Raw genomic sequence first — 27,836 nt, forward strand, 5'->3', positions numbered from 1 at the left:
TAAAGAACATTTAATTCATATTAATAATGTAAATGTAGAGCTTTTTCACAGAAAACAACATCTTTCATGATCTTTGTTTCCTTTCTAATAATTCAAAAGTTCTACTTATTCCCAAATAGCAACATATATCAATAGTTTTTTGAGTTCTTTTTATAGTATTAATTACTATTAACTGAACTCTCTAATAGGTGAATCTCCTTAAGAACAGTTTAGTTAAGGAGGGCATTTTTAGTACATTTGCATAGTTTCCTAGTTAACCATCCACTCAGGGCAACAGCCCCACTCCCCAGCTTGAGCTTTAAACACTTCTTCTCAAAGACACTGTAATGTCTATTGACAACAATTTCACAAAGGCTCTTCTGCACTCGCTGAACTGGTTTCAGAGCTATAGAATGTATGCAGCACTTGCACTCACCCTCAGCCAGCTTTGTCCTGAACTCAGAACAAGGTTTACGTTTTTCTGAGTTTTAATCACAAGCACAGAAGTCCACGTACCCACATCTGACCACAGTGGTCTAACAAGGATTTTTCTCTTGAGTTAATTTGTTACATAATAACTGCAATTTGAAAACGTGCCTTGCTCTACACTTCAACATTTTCAGTACAAGCAGAACTTGACAGAGATTTCTTTAAACAATTTATTGGGAGCTTAAGTGTAGAAACAATGTGCTAGATGGGCAGAGACTGAGACTGAATAATCTGTGTGAATTTCCAGCTGTGTGTATGAAACAATTTGAAAATACAGCCCTATCATTTTCATAACTATAATACAACACAAATATGATGTTCCCATATCCAAGAATTAACAATTAAAAGTATTAAATAATGATAAATTATAATTACAGGATTTTTTTTTTAGCATTAGAAATTTGTTTTCTTCTTTGTGGAATTTGTTCTGTATGACATAAGATAGTAACTTGGAGTATAGTTGGGGTGTTTGTTACCCCTGTAATGACCTGGATAAATGACCAAGATCTCAAAATACTAAATACACAGAATTGGTGGTGGTTAATTTTTTCACTGGTCATCAGTTCCTTTGGATGCGAGAGGAAGAGAAAATGAGTCAAATACTCAAATCCTAGTAGGAAGTCAGTGATAGTTGATAGTGATCTACTATTACAATAAGGTGTTTAGGATTTCAACCACTCAAAAAGATATCATTTCAAGCAGATTGCTTGTCTATGTAGGGTTTTATAGATCTTATTTTAATTTATGAACAATTAATTGTACAAAATGAAATGTAATTTGGACAAGGAAAAATAGGTTTTATCAGTAAACAGTCATACTACAGCAGCTTATACTACTTCTTAAGGCAGGCAATAGTAGCTAATAATGGATTCTATTGTTTTATGAAGAGGAAGGATAAAGAAGCAAATAGAATGTACGGTTTTAAGACATATGTCACAGGGTGACCATTCAATCACCCAACTTCAAAACAGCATAAACAGAAAGTAAAATGCTTAAATAATTACACTTACCAAATATTTTAAACAGAGTATGGGTGTGAACATGGGGAAAACAAATATAGTCTATGCCTCTCATTTAAAAACACAACAGATATGAGAGGCATTTTGGACATGATTTCTTAAGACACGCAGTTTCTAGGGCAACCAGTAAGTTTTTACCATTTCAATCTATGTAAGAATACACCGAAATTCAAATTCCAATGTTCATGGCCACCTGTCGCTATGTTGAAATTTTATAACCAACAAAGAATTTTAAAATTCCATAATGACAACAAACTAACTAGTAATAGTATATTTATACAGCATAAGATTTACATTTGAAGGTTTTTATTTTGTATTTGTTTTTTAATTCCCGAAAGCTTGAGAACACTGAAAATGCAGAGAGACATTATCAATTTGCAAAGTCATAGGTCTGGAAGGGTCATTTCTCCATGGTTTTCACTAATGTGTGTGGATATTTTAATTTTTATTTCTTCCTTCTATGTCCTCCTTATCTGTGTTATGTCTCATGACTGTTCTGGACTGTCCCTTGCGGTAGGTTTCCTCTGCTCTTTAGAAACCCCTCGTCAACGCTCGGATATACATTTAGTGGCCTGGCAGCTGGGCTCCACAGCTCAGGGTGTACCATTCTGACACACATCAAGAGGCTGAACTAAATTGATTTTTTTTTAAGCTAAAGGGTTCTCATTTTAAACATTACTAACTGATTAAATAGAACAGTATTAGAAAGCTCAAGTTTTTAACTGATGGGCACAGAAAGAAAATTCAGTCCCTCAATGCTACCTTTTATGTCAGTGTGCCTTATCAAATTCAAATTTGGACAATTTAATTTAAAATCATTTCTGATGGTTGTAAATTAAGCACCTTTTGAATGCTGAAGCAAGACAGAAGCATGTACACTTTGAAATTTAAAGACAAGATCTGATGCTCCCAGCACATGGCTTTCACTACCGCAATTTAGCAAACCATCAAAACTGCTGGGTTTACAAGCTTTTTTCTCTGCATTTTGTTAAGGGGGAGGGAGGCGGAGGGAGTATTGCTCTTGAGATATTATAATAGCTACTGATTTAATAGGCCTGAATTTAATGTGATGGTCGAGAAGACGTCCTGCTTAAGCTCAGCCTTCAGGACAAGAATAGACTTAATCACTTCAGTGATGAACAGTGGCACTGAGAAATTATCAAAAATTTAGCCCTATTTCATACAGAGTAATTGCAGAGATGGTCCTGTACCTTTTATTAGGGCAAAAACCACTTAGGAAGAAGGAGATTTAATATCTCAGCTATTTCAAATTGCACTGGGCTGAAACATGATATGTAAATTGTCAGTTCTGAAAGAGACTTTTGAAAAAGTATTTTAATCCATGATTTTTTTTATAATTATGATAGAGTAATGTGTAGATTTTTCAGACAGAAATATGTACTAAATAGCTTGCTATTATTTTTAAAAACTTTAAAATCTTAGAGGGAGGCAATTTACCTAAGCTGCAATTTCCTAAGCACATCTACAGGAGTGTTAAAGACTGACACACAGCTAAGGTTTTGAAAGGGCTAGGTGATTTCACTGCCTCAGCTCCTCTAATTAAAGTCAGTAGCCTTTTCTGGTCACTTTAATAGCATGTTCCCTTTAATGATCTATCCCCCCTCACCCCCACCCCCCCAAGTTAAAAGATGTACGTTTTCAGTAATTAAATTGTTTCCTGCCTTTGGCTGTCAGGAAACCAACATTTTACTATTCAGAAAAACATTTAAGTATAAACTTTCCTACATAGATGTAATTAATAATGATAATTTTTGATTTTCTAAACTCATTATAGGCTCCTGAAAATTTTCAAGCAGCACAGAAATGGAGGCATCTCCAACTACATCTCTGCTGTTTTATAAGATCTTCCCACCCAAATGAGTTCTATTGATGCAGTGCCATCAAGTCTCAGGGGTATTTTTAAGATCAAACTGGAGTTGGCTGAGTAGAGCCAAATTGGAAAATCTTGTCAATTTCAGTGCCATTTTGAAGCACCACAGAGAAATCTCCGTGTAAATGTATGAACAGTAAAGCTTTCACTCAGCAGAGAAGAGAGAGCACGAAATCTGGAAGGTCAGGAGAGGCTAGGGGATGGAGCTGCAGTCTGACGACTCATGCCTTTCTGAAATCCGGATATACTTCTGGCATTTGAGTTCTACAAGAATTCTCAGATTTGACTTGCTGACAGGGGTTAAAATTCCTTTACTTTATCATAGATACAAAGCAGCCTGCCACTTTGTCTTATTTTGACTCACACACCTATACATGAAAGGCAATAAAAATGCCATAACCAAAAACTATGGAAGAAGATTTGCATTATATATAAAAGCTGAGACCACTAAAATACAATGATTTCTCTAGAAATCAATAAGAACCAAAAAAAACAATAAAAAATTCAGCAAAGAATGTATACAAGCAGTTCCCAGAAGAACAAATACAATTGGTTACTATGAAGATTTTCAAATTTTTCCACTCACTAGTGGTCAGGGAAATGTAATTTTATCATTTTTAATTTTGAATAACTATGTATAGCTTTTTAAATTATTTTTTCCAATTCTCTAAAGCAGTAAGAATGCATATCCTTAGAAACAAAGCTCCTAATATTTACCATCTTTATAACCTTTGATTTTTTTCAGCAGAGTTGTTGTATTCAATGGGAAATACATTATCTATTTTTATGTTCAAAAGAGAGGAGCATTTGAATATATTTTGTGAAATAATGAGCTTTCTAGTATGTCAATTTACATTACACTAAGGTTTAGATGATGAGGAATACCCAGTTGGTCCAAACTGAGTTGAGAGTTCAGAACCATGATTTTTGTTCATTAACGCAAAATAAATGTTTATACTGATTTCAGCTTGACAAAATTGTAAACATAACTGCTCTTGTTTTTTGGTATCAAATAGACCCATAAATCAATTTAATTCAGCCTAGCTTTCTGTGGAGCTGTTATAAAAATAAAATGGTAAACTTAAACTGGAAGCGGGGTAGATTTTTCTCTCAACATGCATTTGCTGGTGGCATGTTTCTTCCACTTTTTCCATAACCATTATAAATGTATATGTGAAACTTAGGAAATGGAAATTCTTGGAGAATCACTTACTCAGCTACCTTTCTCATAGGAAACAAGGCAAGAAAAGGCCACGCATTTCATATAAATACTCCGCTGCATGTAACAATGGTGTTTTACATGATGCTTAGCTTAGATCTCTTTCAACTACATGAATGTGAAACCTGGCCTGGTTAATAGCATGTTTATCATACCTCCGAAAGAAGCGGTTTTAACCAAAGCCAAACATTTTACCAAAGTGGACATTTTCTTTGCAACAACTTTACATTTTTCGCTTGCAATATTCTGAGGGGCTTCTTCCATTGCTTTCATGTTGCTTGCTGATTGGGAAGAAAATTCCGTGCACCAGTGGAATTTTAAAAATCTATAAGCAGCAAATGTGAATGTGTGTCAGACAAATGGATTTCCAGCATCTTAGTGCTTGCTTCTAACAGCTTGGAAGTGTAACCACAGGCCCAGGTTGATGTGGGTTTCACTGAATTCACTTGAATTCATGTATCATTCGTTTCCCTACTCCTAGGCTCTAAAGGACGATGATGCTGAAACTGGATTGACTGATGGCGAAGAAAAGGAAGAGCCCAAGGAAGAGGAGAAATTGGGCAAACTTCAATATTCACTGGATTATGATTTCCAGAATAACCAGGTCTGAGGGCTTGGGGGGGGGTGGGGGATGAATTCTAATTCCATTATGTTTTCTGAAATTACCAAGTAGGAATTGAAGCAAGATACTTCTTAAAACATTTCGTGTGCCGCGAGGGGAAAATGCAATTATCAAAGCTATTGATGAAATAATTTCTAAGTACAGGCAGTCCCCTACTTGCTAATTTAACCTCTGGTAATTAGAATTCACAGTATTCAACCGATTACATCTACTTATGGCACTTAGAGCAGGCAAGCAGAATACAAATGAACTTGGCAAGTCGTCCAGTCTGTTTCTGACGGCTCCCAGCCAGTCTGGCTCCCACTGGCCCATCAGCCTGAGCTCCAACAATCGCCCTTGGAATTCATGGCATTAGATCCAAACAGGGCGAGGAACTGTTGAAACAAACCACCATTCAACCAAAGCTTTATTTTATTTTTTATTGGAGTTCAATTTGCCAACATATAGCATAACACCCAGTGCTCATCCCGCTAAGTGGCCCCCCAGTGCCCGTCACCCAGTCACCCCCACCCCTGCCCACCTCCCCTTCCACCACACCTAGTTCATTTCCCAGAGTTAGGAGTCTCTCATGTTCTGTCACTCTCACTGATATTTTCACTCATTTTCTCTCCTTCCCCTTTATTTCCTTTCACTATTTTTTATATTCCCCAAATGAATGAGACCATATAATGTTTGTCCTTCTCCAACTGACTTACTTCACTCAGCATAATACCCTCCAGTTCCATCCACGTTGAAGCAAATGGTGGGTATTTGTCATTTCTAATGGCTGAGGAATATTCCATTGTATACATAGACCACATCTTCTTTATCCATTCATCTTTCGATGGACACCGAGGCTCCTTCCACAGTTTGGCTATTGTGGACATTGCTGCTAGAAACATCGGGGTGCAGGTGTCCCTGCGTTTCATTGCATCTGTATCTTTGGGGTAAATCCCCAGCAGTGCAATTGCTGGGTCGTAGGGCAGGTCTATTTTTGACTCTTTGAGGAACCTCCACACAGTTTTCCAGAGTGACTACACCAGTTCACATTCCCACCAACAGCGTAAGAGGGTTCCCTTTTCTCCGCATCCTCTCCAATATTTGTGGTTTCCTGCCTTGTTAATTTTCCCCATTCTCACTGGTGTGAGGTGGTATCTCATTGTGGTTTTGATTTGTATTTCCCTGATGGCAAGTGATGCAGAGCATTTTCTCATGTGCATGTTGGCCATGTCTGTGTCTTCCTCTGTGAGATTTCTCTTCATGTCTTTTGCCCATTTCATGATTGGATTGTTTGTTTCTTTGGTGTTGAGTTTAATAAGTTCTTTATAGATCTTGGAAACTAGCCCTTTATCTGATATGTCATTTGCAAATATCTTCTCCCATTCTGTAGGTTGTCTCTGAGTTATGTTGACTGTATCCTTTGCTGTGCGAAAGCTTCTTATCTTGATGAAGTCCCAATAACAATTTAAATAATGTCTTCACTTTCTGAATTTCCAAAGGGTTCCTCCTCATGGAGAATGTACTGATACACTCTACCACACTAAAAAAAAAAAATGTATAGCCCTGGCGAGTTATTTCATAATATATTCCAGAAAGCTGCATTTTGGTTACAGATACAAGCTTAGAAGTATGGATTTACACACATTTATAGATATACCATTTATAGTGAGTTAAATAGGGCATTTGAGATCATGTCTACCCCAGCTACCAAAATTTGGCAATCAGGAGTTGGTTGAGAGCAAAATTTCCTAATATTTACATATTCTGAGAAAGATAAAGGTCAGTGTATATTATCTTAACATGTAACATTTCTTCCAGAAATGTAACGTGACTTTAAATATTATCCAGTATTTTTTTCACTAATTTATTCTATTCATATTATCCAGTAGAAGTCTAGGGTTAGTCACCCTGGTTAGTCATAATTTTGAAACTTTAAAATTAGCTTGAGTACTTTAAGTATCATTTCACAAAGCATTTTTAAAAAAATAGCACTGATTTTTTTTCTCAAATATAATGAGTGCTTTCACTGTTCCCCCTCTGGCAAACATCATATTTTTTAAAAGGTATTTCATTTTGACGATCTAGAAGATTCCACCTGACAAAATATCTTTTTAATTAATATGCATCGATTTTTCTAAGTGTTCCCGGCTAATCTGATTTATAAAATGATCCCTATGAGTCATGAAAGATAAAGTATGAGGAACTTTATATATTAAGCTATAATCAAATACACACGTTGGCTTACCAAAACTGAAGTCAACCCTGAAGTACTCTAAGTGAGAAGCTCTCCTGGCAGAGGGAAATGTGATACTCACCGCAAGCACAAGAGTGGGGGGTGTAAAGTAACTCCACCCCTTATCACCAAAACATCCAAAAATCTTTGAAATGTAAAGTCATCTAGGTTTAAGGAGTTTAGGTTATATCATTAGTGCATTCCCTGCCCCAAAGAACATTTATTTTAAGAAGCAAGAAAGAGAAAATAGAACCTTGCTTCTTCACATTGCCGTCTAAAGGCAAGTTGCAGCAAACACCAACTTGGCAAACCAAGAGACATACGTGCTTTTGTTAATCGTGTCTTTATAGTCTGACGTCTATTTTCGCTGTTTTTTGACCATCTCTCTGTGTTTTGCTACAATCCAGCACTCTTACTGCTACTCTTGTATGATGATGTCACAGATATATGGGGCATTAAAATGGAAACATCCAGAGTACTGGTCCTAGTAAAAAATTAGGCCAACTAGCCAATGTGCTCTTACAAACATGGTGGGTCAGTTTTACAGAAAATGAATGTGCCCCCCCTTTTTTTTTTAAAGGAAGTGAATTGTGTTTCTACTCTATTTGGCAAAAAAAAAATCACACATTCAAATTTTCAGGCCTGATGTGAAAAGCTATAATGTAACTGCATTGACTGACAAGTAGAGATCTTGAATGCCTTTGAATAAAGGTCTACTTTTGTTTCCCATGTGAACCTAAACTGGTCTGTGATACAAAATGTCTGATGACAGGGCATCTAAAACAGCCCACTCACATCTTTTCATTTTCTTTGTGAAAACATCAACAATGCCAGCCTACACTCACATTCATAGTAAGACAGGAATGTATCACTGAGAAAACAGATATGGAGAAATCTCTGCATTTGAAGAAAATCAGAAACTTAAGTCATTTAGCATTAAAAATCGTATCTGGAATCTCACTTTCACTTATGTGAAGCTGAAATTACACTTCTTTGATTCCACGTCCTATATTTAATTTCAGAATAAGTAACCATTTTACTCTAAGTTAAAATAAAAAGTAGGCAACATACAAATAAAGATCAAATATGATAGAAACTTCCATATCTTCTTTTTATCTCAAAAGGCTACCCAGTTTCGAAGAAATTTCTATTTTGCTGGTCTGAAGTTTTGAGTTCAGAACAAAAATTTCCTACTTTGTAATCATAGACCTGTTATCATTTAACGATTTATTTCCACTTACAAATCATGCCCTGGAAAGAAAAATAATGCACAAGGGCTTTTAGCAACTGGAAAGTTATTTGATTGCAATCCTTTTGCAAATATGAATTCCATATTTAACTGTAATCAGCAACCTTTTAAAAGCCTCTTTTGTGCTTAAAACCAGGCTTCCTAGAGCCCGCCTCTGTCATAATTGGGTTTCTGAAGTCTATATGGCTTGCTTCACTTGCCTTCTGTGTTAAGACCAGTAAGAGAAATAAAAGTTTATTGAAAGCAAAGAGGAGGAGAGAGAGATCACAATATCCAACACTGCAAACAAGCCCATCTTTTCCCAAAGGTCCACCAATGTTTGTTTGCTGTATTCTCTCATTTCAGCTGCTGGTAGGGATTATCCAGGCTGCCGAGCTGCCCGCCTTAGACATGGGGGGCACATCTGATCCCTATGTGAAAGTGTTTCTGCTGCCCGATAAAAAGAAGAAATTTGAGACAAAAGTCCACCGAAAGACCCTTAATCCTGTCTTCAATGAGCAATTCACTTTCAAGGTATTTTTTTTTTTTACTTACTAATAACTTTTCCTCTGTGGTTCTTAAAGACAGATCTCATCCTGACACGTCCATAGACATGCACATAGCCACGCGATCAGAGGCTCACAAATGAGTCTATTCAGAATATTTAAAATTCTTATCTTCAGTCCCCTGAGGATCCTACACTGCATTTAGATTTGGTCAAAGTAGGATTCAGCTCAGCCATTTCGGAATGGAATATAGATTGGAATATGACAGGGATGTCATTCATATCTAAAAAGGGAGGGAGGTCGGCTTCAAGTGAGCAAATGGACTTGGACATTGCCCCCTCTCTGAAAGAAAGCCAAAGCACTAATGAAATTATTATTTTTCTAAGTCTCAAAGTTCCTGAGAATAAATCACAATCACAGAACAAAGCAAAGCTGTGTTCCACTGTTTAAATGGTACAAATTGGTTTTACTCTCACTGCAAAATTCTGGGTGTGCAGGGGGCAATCCAAGCACACAAAACCATTCTTAACCTATCAATAAAAAGAAGAGGAACCTATTATCTTTCTGCATTTCTAGCATTTTCCCTTGACTCTCATTTCTTCCCTAGTGTTCTTCATCTTGTTGAGACACCTCAGTTGACAAACAGTAACAAAGAGAGATTCTGGCCATATAATAATACTTGGACAGGAAAATGTGCTCTGCGGGCCTCAGGCAACTCTCTGCATACACAAGCTCTTGTCTCGAAGTCATGCGTAAAAACAGTTCTTTGGTAGCTATCTTTAATATGTGAAAAAAATTTTAATGCATTACTTAAAATAATACATTTCTGAAAAATGAAAGGTCTGTGAATATGCCAGCAGGCAGATTCAAAATCACTCATCTATCAGTCAGGCTTCGCAACAGCATGTGCCTCATGTTGGCAAATACTGCATATAAAATAAATGGATGAAACTGAGGGCATAAGTCATTTTCTCGAGCCTTGTTTCCAATTTCGTAAAAGAGCAGTGTCTTTCTATTCACTCTGAAATTTGAGGTTTTAAGTCAAAATGATCCCCAACGTACTGTCAGTAATCTTACCTAAAAAACTACACTATTCTATGTCCAGAAAGCTCATTCTATGCCCACAGTAACAATAAAAACATTCTGAAATTACTCAGCTTCTGAAGAACTAATCACCATGGCCAAAACGCCACAAAATGAAAATAAAACTAATAAAATATTGCAAATGGTAATCACAATCATACTATTTGACTATGTTTTAATCTTAATTTAAGGTCAGCAGTTTCTAGCCACAATTTAGCAGCAGAGTCTTAAATTATTTGAAATACTAAGGAAGCTTTCTGTTTTGAGTTACCTGTATGTTAACTCAAAGGAAGAAAAAAAATGTATTGCTACAACTTGAGTAATTTCTGCGGCTTCAAGTTTAATTACTGAAATTTTTTAAATGCCTCTAAAATTTTATCAGGTTCCATTTTATTTCAAGAACGTTGATCAAACCATAAATCAATCCAAAGTGTAATATATTTTGATACACTTAAGGACCATGCTGCTGTTTCCAGAGAATTGCTTAATTTCGCCAGTAAATGCTGTAGATTATGCATCTTGAAATGCCAATAGGCAAGATGATAGAAGAACAGAAGCGTAATAGTTTAAAGAGGATCGGCTTTAAAATGGAGTTAAAATTCACTTGACATGAACTTGACATGCTCCAACCTAAATGGTTCTTTGCCTCAAAACAAACTCCCACCTGAAGGAGCTACTAATCATTCAAATCGCAAATACAGAAGCGCCTACTGTGTTAGCACCGTGCTAAATGCCTCAGGTATTCATTCAGCCTCAAACAGCCTTGTGAAGTGGGCTCTATTATTATCACTATTTGGTAGATGAATATTGTGAAGTTGATTCACTTGTCCCGGGCCTTTCAGCTGGAAAGTGGGAAAACCTAGGCCCAAGACAGCCTAACACCAAGACAAGTCTAAGAATGTTTGGACTAACGTTCTTTCAGTAGAATCAGCAAAAAATCCAGGGTGATTTCAGAAATAATATGAAATTTTAAAAGTTTATCCTCATTTCATCATTCTAAAATTCATCTCTTCCTTTGAAATCAGTGGTTTGGAGGGGTTTATTTTTTTTCTTCTAAAATGGAAAAAGTATTGTTCCTACATTTTAATCAAAGTATTTTAATCAGACTCCAAATAGATGACAATTAAGTGACAAAAAAACAAACTCTTAAACTAAAATTTCTTATACATATATGGTCAAATATGCTTCCCTCCCCTTCCTTTAATATACAGAGTTCATGGAGAAATGTTTGATGGAGCAAAGACAACCATTTACACTGATAAATAAAAATTGATTGAAACTTCAATACAAGTCTAAACAATTTCTTAATTAGGCATTTCTACCCAGTTACTGAAGTGTAGCTTACTTAGAATGCACTACTTTCTCTGCATATTAAAAATGTCACTAATAAAAATCCCAACCCATAGCATCTGTCCCAGATCTTTCTGAACAGCTGGAGAATTCATCAGTTCTTGGCCTTTTGCCATGACTTATCCTAAAGTGTCATACCTAAGAATGAACTTCAAGATCTATATTACAATGCATCTCTGATACTCAAAACATCAATTTTCTAGTCAGCTCTTGTCAATCAGTAAATTATTTTAGGCAATAGGTGAGGCAACTTGTGAATTTCATTTAAATCCTTTCTGACTTCTAGCACGTCTTTTCCTAAATCACTACTCCATTCAACTGTGGCATCCAAATGGCTCGAAAGAGTTAACAGAACTTTTGAAGCAAGTTTTGTACCCCAAATAAGCTATACCCTGACAATGTAACTAATCATAACAATGATTAGAAAAATCTTCTACAAGTAAAACTCACACGGTCAAATGCAATTAAGCTTGGTTTATTCTTCTATTAAATAAATTCCCACCTGAAAGAGCTACTAATCATTCAAATGATAAATATTTAAGTGCCTACTGTGTGCCAACACCACTAAACCTTAAAGTGTTCATAGCATGACTAATAGCAAGACTTATTATCATTAATGCTAACAGCTTCAAGAACTTTAGGATAAAGTAATAAAAATGACTATGGCTAAGTCTCTATTTTTCTCCTAACTTAAGCCTTGAGCAGTTATTCAAGTGATTCACTTAAAAAAAAAAAAAGCATGATTATACCGTTTTGTTTATCCAGCTTGAGTATTAAAATTAAATACTGTAAACAAGTAACCTGTTTTAAGCTTTTTTGTGACCAGATTTTTATCTTCACCTCTTTTTATTTAGGTGCCGTACTCAGAACTGGGAGGCAAAACCCTGGTGATGGCTGTGTATGATTTTGATCGTTTCTCCAAGCATGACATCATTGGGGAATTTAAAGTCCCCATGAACACAGTGGATTTCGGTCATGTAACTGAGGAGTGGCGCGATCTGCAAAGTGCGGAGAAGGAAGAGGTAAGGAAGACATTAGCTTTTTTAATATGACAAGCTGTACTTGCCAGTTGCTGCTCACATTATAACCTACTGAGAGATGCTCTCTACGAAGGATGATGTGGGACTCTAGCTGCTGACAGCTGGCAAAATAGGGTTAAGGGATTGCATAACCTCATTAAAAAGTATACAGGTCTTCTGGGTCTTATTTGAAAGAAAAGAGAAAGATTTATGCACTGTGTCTATTGAGAATTCCCTGGACACACACACACACACGCCCACTATCTGTTACTAAAAAGCTTACAAAATGCCAGACACGCACACATCTACTTTTTTAAAAGGACAGTGAAAAATCATCTTATTCTTTGTATTTTTTCCACAATCATTTTGTGTTTTCTACATAGGTTATGTAGCTATTAAACAGAAATAAAAGAGCACTTTTCCCTTGATTATTTCTGCATACCACAGACTGTTCATTGTTTCTCCTACAGATATCAGAGCATGATGGGTGGAATATCAAATATAATTCACAAAGGCTGATATTAAAATCCATTTTTTAAATGACTCACATTTTTATAGTACTCTTCACATTGTTTTTTTCCCAGTTTTAATAGTTCAGCCCAGGATTTTTCTGTGATTTAAAATGGGAAGTTCAATATCCTTAGTGCATTTAAACTACATAATAATCAATTCTATTTGATTATGCTATGCCTGCCTCGTGCTTTTCTGTGCAAATGTCTCAACAGGCCAATATCAGAAAGGCAAACAAGTCTAGCTTCTCTGATTTCCTAAGGCGACTCCTTTTCTAGCCATTTTTGGGTCCTGACAATCCCTTGGGGAGATTATACACCCATGGGATTGTCAACAGCCTCCATCCTTCAGGATTCCTAAGACTGTGTAAGGTGTGATCACTTTGAGTCCACTAGGGAGATCAAAGAGTGGCTCAAGCCTTCTGACAAATTCAACCAAGCCTATCACCTGGGAGTCCTCTCAACCTAATATTTTCTGGGACCAGTGAAACTAAGTGAGGCTTTAGAGCAGGTTTGTTGATTGCTATACCGAAATCAAATCTTATTAGTGCTCTAAGATTATTATGTGGTTGTAAAAAAGGAATAAAAAGTATTTGAGTTAAGCTCTACTTTCCTTTTGCAAAGAAAGATATATAACTTAACCAAATATATTAGTTTAAATTAGATTCTTGGATATTGAAATGAATTTAGTCCCACTGTGGATATTCAAAAACTACCCAAGGATAATATTGAGTTTTTAAATTTTGTTATTTTTATAAGTAGTTCTTCTCTTTGAGTGAACTAATATCAATATCAAATCCAACATCTCTTTGAAAAGAATCACTTGATTATAATGTTTCTAATCATTTCACAAAGTAATGAGTTGTTTCATTGAATTTTTATATTTCATTGAAATGTTTTACTCTGTAAATGCCTTGCAGTTGGGGTGCAAAGTGGGACTGTAACAAATATTAACTGAAGGGTTTTCATTAGCTGATTGGCTAATCGTTAGCTTATTGGTTAAGTGTTGAAATATGACCCACTCGGGGCACCTGGGTGGCTCAGTTAGGTTAAGCATCTGCCTTCAGCTCAGGTCATCATCTCAGGATCCTGGGATTGAGCCCCATGTCCTTGGACTCCCATTCAGCAGGGAACCTGCTTCTCCCTCTTCCTCCGCCCCTCTCCTGCTCATTCTCTCTCTCTCTCTCAAGTAAATAAAATCTAAAAAAAAAAAAAAAAAAAATGACCCGCTCTTGCTTCAAAATGGCTCCTGGTCCACAGTTCCTGGCTCATACCCCTCACTTTCACCTGATAACTATCAAGTGATGGTGGTATTCCAAGATCACACTGGACTGGGTTTCTGAAAAGCTGACCAGTATTTTTGCCTGAGTTAAGAAAATGAAAGCCATTGAGCGGTTTTCCTCTTTTAAAAATTCTCTGAATATGGGCAGAGTTTGAGACTTGACAGTAAGCTGACCGGCTTACCTCTAAAATCTAAAAGAGTAGATAGACTGCCTCCAAAGAGTCACATTTTTCTTCTCACCCTCTTACTTGCCCTCTTCTTTCTCTCTGTTCTATTTTTCTTCTTCATGTCTTTTCTCCCTAAGACTTTTTGTAGCCCAACTCATTCAAAAATATTATATGGATAAATATCCACATACATTGTAGTATATAGTATCCACTATACATTGCTACATTTCTGGAACTGTGTAGGTACTAAAGAAAGTGAAACAACACTGCTCTTGCTCTCATGGTGTACAGTGTGGTCTCCTCGTCCTTCCCCATGTTAGTGTTTGCCTTGTTTATTGTCAGTGACCCTGGTTTCTGGTCATCTTGGAGATCAACCACTCCTGGGTTTCAATTCTGATGAGTCCATTTACTAGCTCAGAGAAGTTGGACATATCACTTAAGCTCTCTAAAATTCAGTTTTTTGATCAAGAAAGTGGTTTAACATTATCTACCCCTTGTTTTCAGATTAAGTAGGACAGAGTATAAAGTGCCTAGTATAGAGCCCAATATGTGAGAAGTGTTCTGCAAGCAAGAAATCTCCCATTCTTTCTTCTTGGCCACTCTTTTTTGTGTTCTCTTTCACTTTGTGTTTTTACCTTCCTATTCATTCTGGCCTTTCCCCTCTATCCAAATCTACTTCTCTCCTTTTTCTCATCACCATTGTATTTACTGAACGTCTCTGCAAGTTTTTAATGGGAAATAATTCTACAAGTACATTCTTAAACTCCTGAGACTTCCCTCATTGATATCTACTTAGGAATAGTAATTTTTGGTTTGAAATTGAGTGACTATTTTCTTTTATCATGTTATAGGAAGTCTCATAAAACAGATATCTAGCTTACAAAGTACCTCTGGATGACTAGAACCAGGTATAAACTTCTCATAATAAATGAAGTGAGATTCCAATCACATTTTTTTTACCTGAAGAATTATTCTTGCTGATATATGCTCTTTTTTTTTTCATGCTACTGTCCATTAACTGCAGAAAATTATAGTTATGTGAATGAATTGCAGTCTTAAATTGACTTTGGTTCTCACAATTTTAAAGATATTGTTTTTCCGTTCTACATGAACAATTCTCATGATTTTCATTTTTCTTCATCTCAAAGTGTTAAGTATTATTTTTAATATCATAATGAGTGGAAGATATCTACAAAAGAGGGGAAAAAGGAATTCAAGAAACAGCTTTGGAATCTAGAAACTGAACCACTCATCACAGTAGTCTGGTTCAGGGTGACAACTGGATTTAAACAGGTTAAATCCAACGCACTGAGATCCAACCCTGTGATTTTTGGCTTTGTTGCCAGAAAGCTGAAAAATATAAAAGTCATAAGATGATGAAGCAACAATGCAAGTTAAAAATTTGTTATTTTAGCAATCAACTAAATGTGCAAGCGATTTAGGGAAGGAGCCTTACCTGAAAGTTACCAAACACATGTTGAAAACGTAAGGTGTGTCAAAGAGATAAGCTACGCCAGGAAGAGCCCTAGCGAGCACATGGCTCCCACTGGTAGATTCTAGCCCTTAGGGAAAGCATTTCTGGTTAGGTTTCCATTCTGACTTGATAAGTTTCTCTGACAGAATCAAAGCCACCTTACTGGTTTAAGTTCACCCACATTCTCTCTCCTTCCACCTCCCAACAGATGAAGATGGAATTTGACTTTATGGACCACTAGATCTTTTTCTTCCTTTTGTTTCTTTAAAACAGAAATGTATATCCTCGGAGTGGAGAGACAGTAACATAAAACTTATTTTCCCTTTTTTTTAGAATAGAGTCTCAAAAAACATCCTTTTACAAAAGGTTTTTAGTCACTTATTTGCAAAACGTTTCTAGTATGTATAACTTCAGGCTATGTTCTTGAGGTATTCTTCTTAATCATTCAAAAAATATTGATGCCACCCACAAGTCAAACCTGAACCCAGCCTTCAAGCTTTTAGAATAGTCCATTAACGTGAGACAGCTGCTTACTTATTTCAGATGGTACAATCAATGGCTATCATTCCATTTTTCTTTTTAAATTTTATTTATCATTTAGAAATTGTCTCAGTTCTGTACCCCAGCATCATCTGTAGTCCAGCATCTTTAAAGCACTTAGATCCTTTTTATTTTATCATTTTGTCCCTAATTTTTAATGTACTTTTAACCCCCATGGCCTCCACTATTTATCTCTAAAGACAGCATAAGAAATAGATACTACCAGAAAACAACTGAGGGTTTTTTGATTTTCGAGTAAGTCTAGCTTATGACTTTACCAGTACTATTCTTTTTCCTCCATTAGAGAATAAGTCTATCACCTCTGCTTTGTGTAGAATTCATTAAAGAGTGATTTTTAAATGAGATTCTGTAATCCAGTGCAAATGGAAAAAAAATTGATTGCTGAATTAAAGCTAGTTGAGACATAATTTAATTAGTACCCAAGCAGAAGGGAAGAGAAACTACTTTAGTGCCTTAATAGAAAATCAATTTTGCAACAAAATTTCACATTTTTAAGCCTAATTAGAAAAACATTTACTTCACAGGAAAGCATTTGGACAATACATATTCAGTCAAATGGCAAAAGCTGTTCAGCATCCAATGGTAAATTACTTGATATTTCTTTGGAATGGGTTAAACTCATCATTCCTTATGACATATTTTATGTCCAAAGATCATAAAAGAACTGATGTTATTTCTAAGTATACTTAGCAGTCAGATGGTAACTCATGCCCTCTGAGAGTCTCTGCAAAATAAATCAATGCCCTGAAAGAAAATCCTCACAAAAGGTTAACTGGTGGAATTTTAAACATGGATGCCAATAAGAACCTTCCTTGTCATTCACAAACTATCTCATTAGAGAAATCCAACAAAGACACTTATTTTGATCCATAACATTCCAGAAATTTATATTTATTTGTCTTTGCTTCCTTGTGCATCTTTTACCCCTTCCCCTTTCACCCCTGCCCAGACTCTAAGCTTCATCCCAACAGTGGCCATATCTGTTGTTCCCCACTATGAAACCAGTTTGATCACAGAAGCAAGCACATAGTAGGTGTGCAAAAATATTTTTTTTAAGATTTTATTTATTTATTTATGATAGAGAGAGGAGAGGCAGAGACACAGGCAGAGGGAGAAGCAGGCTCCATGCCGGGAGCCCAATGCAGGACTCAACCCCGGGTCTCCATGATCATGCCCTGGGCCAAGGCAGGCGCCAAACCGCTGAGCCACCCAAGGATCCCACCAAAATATTTTTGATTGAAGGAATACAGGAAGGTGTTTATTATGCTGTGAGATGTTTCAAAATTCTCTTCTGAAAGTCCATATCAATAACAGTAATTCTGGGGATGCCTCACGGGCTCAATCCCTTAAGCATCTGCCTTGGGCTCCAGTCATGATCCCATGGTGCTGGAATCAAGCCTCACATCAGGCTCCCTGCTCCATGGAAAGCCTGCTTCTCCCTCTCCCTCTGCTTGTTCCTCCCATCTGTATGTGTGTTTGCTCTCTATGTCAAACAAAATCTTTAAAAAATAATAATAGTAATTCTATTCTTGTATAAATGAAGTCCAGAGTTTCTGAAAGCTCATCAACAAAATATCCTAGCACTAAACAATGAAAATTGTTTGATGCCTTTTTGAGTATTTTGATCTGTTTCTTAAAGATTTCATTTATTTACTTGAGAGAAAGAGAGAGCGAGCGTGCAAGTGAGTGGGGGTAGGACAGAGACAGAGAATCTCAAGCAGACTCCATGTTGACCATGGGGTCCAATGCGGGGCTCTATCTCATAACGCATGAGATCATCACCTGAGTCAAAACCAAGAATTGGATGCTTAACCGACTGAGCCACCCAGGCACCCCGGTCTGTTTCTTTTAAAAGAGAGGCAGTTAGATGCTTAGCCAAACCACTGTTGTTACTGCTTTTGTTGGTGGTCATAAAAATGACAGTTGTTTTTGTTAAGGTTTATTCAGTATGTCGTTCTTTTTAACCTTCTTGTCACCCTGTTTCCATGATGCAGAGAGAGCTTGCAGTTTAGCTTAGTTTAACTTTATCTGAAGTTAAGACTTAGTTAAATCTATGATGTAAGTCTCTGCTTGCAACATGGAAATTTACCAAGAAGGAAGTGGAAAAGAATCAGCTCCAAGGAGAATTCAAAGAATATAAACAAATATCTAAGTTTATCATGGAGTATTTATTGCTAGTTAGATTTATAACAGAGTAGGTATGATACAGTGGTACTGAGTTGTCTTATATTAAGACCATGATATATTTTAGTGCATTTAGTATGAGACTTCAAACATAATAATTCCATTTCAACTATTACAAAAGTAGAATTGCCCTTGATTTTTTGGTATGTTTTTGGCCATAGCTATGGTTTACTTGATTTTGAGTCTTTGGTCAGAATTTCAAATCATATCTATATTGCTATGCATAGTAAGTATTATCTGCTCCACGATGTGGTTTCTGAGAACATCATAGGAAAAAGCAAGTAACTTGAAATATCCCTCTAGTGTGTAGTGTATAATTTGATTGCCTTTCTAGTTAAAAAGACTTTTCATGCACAAATGGACAAAACCAAATTCTCACTTCACTGAGTTTCTAAATGAAAATTTAATATCATTTTATTTTTCATTGTGAATTCTCTAGAAAAATAACCTAAATTTAGACTTTAAAGAATGAAATTGGAGAAATGAATGGGAGACTGAATATTTTCAAAATACCCTTTGATGACCTTGCATTGTCATAGTTTAATCTGCTGCATTACCCTCCCCTTCACAACTCTCACCACCCAGACACCCCTGCTTTCATTTCCAAAATTCACATTCATTAAAACTTACTTTAACTTCTCTATCTAAGCTATAAACACAAGTAATAGTAAAAGCTACCTTTTATGAGTGTCCACTGAATGCCAACAAAAGTAATTCTCACAGCACTCTTCAAAACTGGCGTTATTATATCTGTTTTACAAAATGAAGGGATAAGACCTGAAGCCAAGCAAAGTCTAAGCAATTTCTCCAAGTTCATACAACCAATGCCAGAGCTAAAATGCCAAACACAGGTCTCAAGCCTATACTCTTTCTGTTTAAACATACCATCTTCAATAGACAATCTTTTCCAGTCTTTTCAGGCCCCAAAATATACCTGTAAATTCTTTTTTTTTTTGTAAATTCAAATGCAAAAACAGAAAACTAACTGATGCAGACTAGTTTTTCTCAGCTTTGGTCTTTTTTTTTCCCCCAGAGTCTTGACATTTGGTGAGTTTTTTTTTTTTTTTTTTTGACAACTTGCAACTGGTTAAAGCCTCCATATATATTTTCCCTCTCAAATTTATAATACATTGCAAATGTATGTAACATAGCAAAAAAAACCAGCTCTGGCATTTTGTTACTTCTTAATATTTCACAAATACTCAGCATGAATTCCTGCCCAAGATACAAAGTCTTAAATACAAAGGTACTCATTAACACAAACATGTTATTATTTACTCATGAGTGCTAATGAATTTAATGAAGGCAGAAGGATTTTGCTTTCCATTTAAAAAAAATTCTTCATTAAATAGAATATAAATTCCCATTTATTCATTTAAAATATATTGAGTATCTGTGAAATCAGTATATAAAAGTATATTGCAAAGTGTATGAAGTATATAAAACAGATAATTAAGCATCACATATGGGAAGTGGCAATAATAGTAACAAAACTTTATAATGCAAAATTACAAAAGCTTCAGGAAGAGCCAAGTAAGAAGTATAAATTCAAATGTACCATATGTTTTAAACAAGAAAAGGTATGGACAGGGAAGCTCCACTGAAGACTTGAAAAACGTGAACCAGTCTTTAAACAGGAGAATTTGAATAGGCAGAAAGAAATGGAGGATGCCCTCCAGAAATGAAAAAAAGATCAGCAAAAGCAAACTTAAAGAGCTGAGACTGCCAATGACAGGCCCACTAAGAGTGAAGTGAAAGCTTGAATAGATAACCTCCAACCGAATAAATAAGACTCGAGTAGTTTAGTGACAGTTTGTCCCTTAAATATCAGCCTGATGAATCTAGACTTGGGTCACTAAGTGAAGCTTGTTCTTCCCAAAGATTAAGAGTTGGAATAGGAGACCCAGACCCACATCTGCGCCAGACACACTACTAACTGCTTTTCCTACACTATTTCATGTAATTCTTGGGGGCAGTCCTATGGGGCAACTCTTCTTACCCCTATTTCACTTAGTAGAAAATATAATTTGCCTAAAGCCACCCAGGAAATAAAACAACAGAGCACAGATTTAGACTCAGGTCGGCCTGAATCAGCAGCCCGTTTTCTCTCTACTATATTGCCGCTCAGTTGACTAAAGCTCAGTGAGTACAAGGATGCTGTCTATCTCATTTACCTGATCTCCAGGACCTAGCACTGCATCTTGAACATCCAAAGTCCTTAATTGTTTCCAACTGAATTGAACAAATTAGAATCAAATGAGAATTTTATTTATCAAACATACATCCTGAGTTTTACCACCTTCAGGGAAGTCATGTTTGAAGGATGCCCTGGTATCCGTATGGTATTTTTGAATTCTATTTCCTCTCTCCAGAAGTCTTTCTTAGTGTACAGTACATTCTTTTCTCCTCGATAGTGACTTGTTTTTGTCTCCACAAGGTAATTTTTACCTTCACCTTTGCCATAAACTAATTAGGATCAAGTAGGAGTTGATGATCAAATTGAGAAAAATAGTTTTAGTTACTGTGGTAAAATAAAGATGATGAATGTTCTTGTAAGATTTATATTCTGACTCTGACCAAATGTTTTGAACATCGGCATCATTTTGTGGCCTCTCAAGTGGGTCACCGTGGGAAAAATTATTAGGAGATACAAGTTCTGACACATAAAATACTAAGGAATCCAACTGTTTTAATAGAAACTGATGTAGGGGTTAGTTTTCCTTTTAACTCAAAGAATATAAGGGTTTTCAGTTAAGTTTCGATTAAAGCAAAGTGGTTTAGCAGCATAGATTTTTGAATATGGATTGGTAGAGCAGCAAGTGAAGAGTGGGAGTCGAAATGGGAACAAACAAACAAAAAAAAAAGAAATGGGAACAAACAGAAAACCGAAGAATGAGAAAAAGAACACAGATCAGAGCAGTCTTGCCTACATCAGGTTTATTACTGAAATAGTGAAGAGGTTTTTGAGTGGGAAACGTGACTGATGCAGGAGAGTGTCTTAGTCTGTTGTGACCTCCATCTTCCACACAGTTGGATCTTTTGCAATGTAATCCTTTCTGGAGGAGTTTATCGTATGTTTTGGAACACTTTTTTATTATCTTGTTTATGAATTCTTCACACTAAATGTTTTTACCTTCTCTCTTACTCCTACCACACTCTAAGCAGGCCAAATGTTTGTACTGTGAAATCTGTAATCCTTACAATCTGTTACTCTGCAAGTAGATGAAATGTCAGCAATGGAGTTGTACTGTGTGTAGTACAGAATAAAGGAGAATGAGAACTCACTGAAAAACATGAGCTCGAATAATTAAGAGATAAAAGAGAAGGAGCATCCCCCACCCACACTTGTTTTAAACAAGGCTAAAAGTTTTTTTATGAATTTTACAAACAAGAGTCTTTAAATCATTGTTAATTTTATTCACTTATTCCCATATTTATTCAACATATATATAGAAAGCCCCTTTTATGAGCCAGGGACCGGGCTAGTTTGCAAGAATGCAATGGTGAAGGAGACAGACCCATTCAGCTTAGTCAGTTATACTTTAATGGTGAAACAGCACTGTAGGGGAGATTTAAAGCTCTGGACCTGGACTCAACCTACCCAGACCCAACCATGACTCCCCTTGCTATTGGTGTGTCCTTGGGCTTGTTACTTAACCCTTCTGTAAAATGGGTTATTACCTACCTGCATGAGCTATCGTACACTCCAAACGAGAAAATTCACATGAAGCACGTAGAATAATTCTTGGAACCTAACAAACTCAAATAAATGTCATTCTTATTATTGGGAACACAGACCAGTGCCCTTCTTTCCTTGTCAGCAGAAAAACCATTGCTCTGACCTGTATCTTTCGTCTTACGAAGAGAGTTGGACAGACTAAGGGTTCAGAGAGCTTTCACGTCATGCATGTTTTGATAAAAAGGAGGTATCTGAGCTTAGACCTCATGTCTGAGAGACTGTGGGGCATGGAAAGAGAGCATAAATGATAACGCAGGGTAAGACTTACCATGCAGGAGTGGAAGATGGCATAACACAACATGGCCCCAATGACTGTGCACCGCTCTATGCCCTGACACCACAAAAAAGAACTCAAAGTTCAGGCGCTCCTATAAGCCAAAAAAACTGACCATAACTAGTGTTTGCAAGAATGTGGAAAAATCAAAACCCTCATGCATTTCTAGTGGGAAAATAAGATGGGGTAGCCACTTGGGAAAAAGTTTAATAGTTCCCCAAAATATTAAATGGAGAGTCATCATATGACCCAGCAATTCAACTCCTGAGTATATACTCAAGAGAAATGGAGACACATGGCCACACCAAAAAAAAACAAAAACAAAAACCTGCATGAGAATGTTCACAGCAGTATTTTTCATAATTGCCAAAAAGTAGAAAGCACTCAAATTTCCATCAGCTGGTAAGTAGTATAAACATGCTATATCCACACAACAGAATACTTTTCAGCCACACACCAAAAAAGAAATGCTGCACTGATACATGCTCCAACATGGATGAACCAGAATAGACAAATCCACAGACAGGAAGCAGACTAATGGTTGCCAAGGGCTGCGAGTTGTGGGGGAGGAATGAATAATAACCACTAATGGGTATGGGTTTCTTTGTGGGGTGATGAAAAGATTCTAAAATTAGATAGTGGTGATGGTTACACATTTCCACAGATACCAAAATCCATTGAATTATACACTTTTTAAGAGGATGAATTTTATGTTAGGTGAATTATATCTCTGGAAAGCAGCTTTTAAAAAAGAGTTTCAAGCACTGAAACCCGAAATATGGAAGCATGATGTCTGACGTTGATTGAGAGCTTCATTTGAAACAGCACTCAGGGGTGCTGGGAGTTCTCTCCTGATGTGGTTTGAAAAGTTTAGAGATGCTTCCTCAAAATATTCTAGTTTCCCTTTGAACCACAGCATTTGTCTCCAAGATCATGCTCCTCACCACATGACTTGATTTAAAGTCATGATTTAAAGTCAATACTAAGATCCCCAGGCCATGTGGCTAGCCAACGAGAACTCAGGAATTCAAACACGTTTTTTTTTTTCTGATTCCAAAGTCATGTTTCTACTGGCCTCTGCCTCTCGGGGTAGAAAGCGTGAGCCTTAATTCTCCTGACATAAAAACACTGCTTGAAATATGAAGACTAATCCATTTATAGCCTGTCTTCATACCATAGCTTCTCAGATTCTCCAAGTCATTTGCTTGCTCCTTTCTGGACCTTTTCTAGCAACATTACACCTTTTTTGAAGTAGAAGCTGATAGATAATAAAATGCACTCCTATGAAATGTACAATTCAATGCCTCTTGACAGTTTTGTCCACCAGTATTACCACCACTCCAGGCAAGCTGCAGAACATTTCTTGCCCCCAACAAGTCCCACATGCCTCTTTGCAATCAATCCCCAGCTCCTAGAGGTAATTTGTTCTGCTTTTTCTCACCATGGATTAACTTGTCTGTTCTTGAACTACATGTAAACGGAATCGTGCTATTTTGTGTCTGGCTTCTTTTTCTTCCAGATGTTTCTGAGATCCTTCCTACAGTTGCATATGCAGCAGTTCACTCCTTATTACTTAGTATGAATAGGCCACAATTTATCCATTTTCGTGTTGATGGACTTTTGGCATTGTTTTCCAATTTTGAAATATGATGAACAAAGCTGTCATAAATGTACAGCTTCCTGTGGACACATGTTTTCATTTCACCTAGCACTACCAGGTCATATGTAAGCATATATCATGCATTTTTAAGCTAAAGAGACCAGAACCCCAGGTAATAGTCTATGTAGGAAAACACTGTGATACTCACTGTCTGAGATTCAATAGCACTTTCTTCTCATTCTAAGGAGCCTCCCTGATGATGCTCGGCTCTCTTTTGCCTTTGACCCTGGCAGTGTATTATCTATGTGATACCACACGCTCGACACATCATTACCCACAGCTTTGGTTTCCAGGTGGAAGTGCTTAGCCACATAACATGCTCATACATGGAAAGATGCCTTGTTCACCTGTTTCGTCGACAACACAGGTGGAGTATGAGCTCCTTATAAGTAAGGAAACTATTTCCTTTTGCACAACATAGGAGTTAAATTTCAGGAAAAAGTGTGGCACGGGTCAAATGAGGATGTAATTCAGGGTCCAAATCCCATAAACTTTTTGAACCTCATTTCTTTATCTGAAAAATGTAATATAGATTATGTACTTTTATGTTTGAAAATTGTTTCTTCCAATGATTTTCAGTAAATATAGAGTCAGGTAACCCGTTAAAACAACCTAATTTTAGAATATTTCCATCACCCCAAAAAGAAACTTCATACCCATTTGCAATCACTCCTATTCCTATGCTCTGTCCAGAGGCCACTGTTAATACTTTCTACCTCTATGGATTAGCCTATTCTAGACATTGCATATCAGTGTAATCCTGTAATACGTGGCCTTAAAAAGACTGAGACACCTGAGTGGCTCTGCTGGTTAAGCATCCAACTCTTGATTTCAGCTCAGGTCATGATCTCAGGGTTTTGAGATGCAGCCCCATGTGAGGCTCTGTGCTGGACGTGGAATCTGCTTAAGATTTTCTCTCTCTCTCTCTCTCTCTCTCTCTCTGTCTCTCTCTCTCTCCCCCCCCTTTTCCTCCCTGCCCCAAGCCCCTCTCCCCCCTGCTCCCATCCCCACCTTGTGCTCTCCACCCCCCAAAAAAAGTCTAATGTCAAATAAATTCCTAAAATAAACAGACACCTTGAGTAATGAATCACTGTTTCATGGGGAAAAGTCCACACTGTTTGCTGTTTAACAGTTTCAGGTATTTCCCCTCTCGCTGTAGGGCCAGTGATGGTCTCAATATCCCTGGGCCACTTCTGCCCACCCTTTCCAGATTTCAGGTGTCTGCAGGCAAAGTGGAATGGCACTTAAGCTTTTGGAAAAGCCAAGGGAAGAATTCTCTGTCGGTCTGCTTCCAACAGAACGACCGTTGGCACCTGCTGGGTCCTGCCAGCTTCATCTCCTCTCTTCCCTGTTCTTGGTCTCTTGACAAGAGGGAACTTAGGGAACAAATAAACTGTGTAGCTTTTTTGTTCCACTTTCAATGTCCCTCGAGTCACTAATACTGTGCAATTATATTCTCCGCGAGATGGCTGGGTATACGTCACTGTGCTCACCGGCGCGTCGTTCTCCTGGGCTCCAGGAGCTGGCAAATTTCTGGCTTGGAAAACAAGAGAGCCTGGGACGGGAGGAGAACTCAGAGCCCAGCAAACCCAAGCCACAGGCAAACCATCTAGTTTACCCTTAAAATGCTTAGAGGGTGGTGTTCTTAGAAGTCCTGCCTTCCGTCCTAGAGTGAGCCCCTGCTTTTTTAACATCCTTTCTGAAAGTAACTTCTAAACCTGTATCTCTTTTCATGTGGAACACAGTCAGTTTATATTTAAAGATAATTTTCTGGACTTCAGGTAGACTGGAGTGCAGGGATGAGTATCTGGAAGTGAAGCGCAAGGGCCCACAGACAATGCTATTAAAAAGGAAGGAGTTTTTTTGTTTTTGTTTTTGGAAAATACTTGTAGCCCAGTCTTCTCATTCTCAAAGTTTCAAACACTTTGGAATGTGGCAAGAGGCCGTGTTTACCAAAAGTTAAGCAACTGCTCTTTAGTTTAAGATGTTGTTTCTACATAAATAAATCAATATTCTGACAAGGCACTCCCCTGAAGTTGTGCTCTCTGCTAGTGTTTGAGGAGAGAAGGGGGAAAAAATGCCTTTCTGGAACCAGCATGTCAGGAGTAGTCTGTTCTTAATTGTATCTCAGTGTCAAAAAATAAAAATAAAGTGAGATTAGAATTTAAAATAGGTCAAGAGTCTGGAGTAGTTATATGTTTTGAAGATAGAACACATTTTTGAACAGCTTAAGCCATCAAGAGAGAATGCAGACAGCCTTTGAAATACTTGCCTAATATAAAATCAACATCTATGTTTAACTTAGATTCTGAGGAGAGATGTACGCTCTGTTTGAGGTCACTGACTTTCCAAGTACTATCATACTGATATTTTGTTTATATTGAGGCCATGTTTGAAAATCACATAAAGGCTATGGGACCTGCATGTCACGGTAGGCTTGCCTGATTTTAGGGGGGGAAGCCATTCCTGTTTCTATTTGGTACACTGTATTTGCAAAGCTCTGTTACCTGGAAAAACCAGGTAGAGCAAGGCTTACCATATTTAAATGCACATCTCTTGAGGGTTTATATGAGCCAGGCAAGCACTGTGCCAAGTATGGTAGCTCATTGACTCTTCATAATGACACTATGGGTAGTTATTATTCCAAATGTATAGACAAAGAAGCCAAAACACAGAGAAGTTAAAAATTGCACCAGGTCCTGTAGCTAATGGGATGGCTGAAACTCAGACTTTTGTCTGACTCCAAACACTCATCCTTTCTGCTAAACAGCCTCTGAGAAGCAGGTTATAGGGCCTGTGCTAGGGATATTTTAATCTGCAAACACACGAACACACTGCACATGTCCTACAGTTTGCTTCCCTGACTCTGTTCTCCCAACTCCAAGGCCACTACCATGCTGTGCAAACGGAGGGCTGCAACAGCCTGCCTCGGTTTGCCGCCCTTATTACCAAGTCTCTGAGCTGCTCCCAGACTTTCTGGGGCAGTCTTTCAGTGGCAAAGATAGACCTGTGAAAGGTCCCACAGAAGATTCACATGTTTCTGCTCCCAAGTCTCTCCATCCCATCCTAGGATTTGTTCCATTCCATTATGCTCCAAGTTCCTGGAAACAGGAAATCATTGCTTCCATGTCTTTCTCTGCCTTTCCCTATAGCGGGTATGATGATGAACAGGGAACAGGACGTCCTACCTTACAATCATGAATAAAACACTAAAGATTATGGAAACGTCTTAATGTTCTCCAATGTTTAATTAGAAACAATGGAATGTACAGACTTTTTTTTTTTTTTTGGAAAACAAGATATCTTTGTATGCTTAGAGTTCTCTAAGCCCCTATTATTCATAAAGCAATAGAAGAAGCTCCTTATTAA

At 37.2% G+C, this 27,836-nt stretch overlaps 1 protein-coding gene and 1 long non-coding RNA gene across 8 annotated transcripts in view; one reads left to right on the forward strand and one right to left on the reverse strand.

Annotated features, from left to right (window-relative positions):
* SYT1 (synaptotagmin 1) overlaps positions 1-27,836 on the forward strand; it is a 535,022-nt gene that overhangs the window by 382,004 nt on the left and 125,182 nt on the right. For 3 of the 4 annotated variants that reach the window (XM_038558525.1, XM_038558523.1, XM_038558524.1), the window contains 3 exons: positions 5,079-5,201; positions 9,026-9,193; positions 12,453-12,620. In XM_038558525.1, the coding sequence (XP_038414453.1) occupies positions 5,079-5,201; positions 9,026-9,193; positions 12,453-12,620 (459 nt within the window). The remainder of the gene's footprint in view (positions 1-5,078; positions 5,202-9,025; positions 9,194-12,452; positions 12,621-27,836) is intronic. The other variant, XM_038558526.1, reaches the window with a different exon arrangement.
* LOC102155931 overlaps positions 1-27,836 on the reverse strand; it is a 304,818-nt gene that overhangs the window by 142,694 nt on the left and 134,288 nt on the right. The gene's annotated exons all lie outside the window — the stretch shown is intronic.

This window comes from Canis lupus, chromosome 15, assembly GCF_011100685.1.
Source record: "Canis lupus familiaris isolate Mischka breed German Shepherd chromosome 15, alternate assembly UU_Cfam_GSD_1.0, whole genome shotgun sequence".
NCBI lineage: Eukaryota > Metazoa > Chordata > Mammalia > Carnivora > Canidae > Canis > Canis lupus.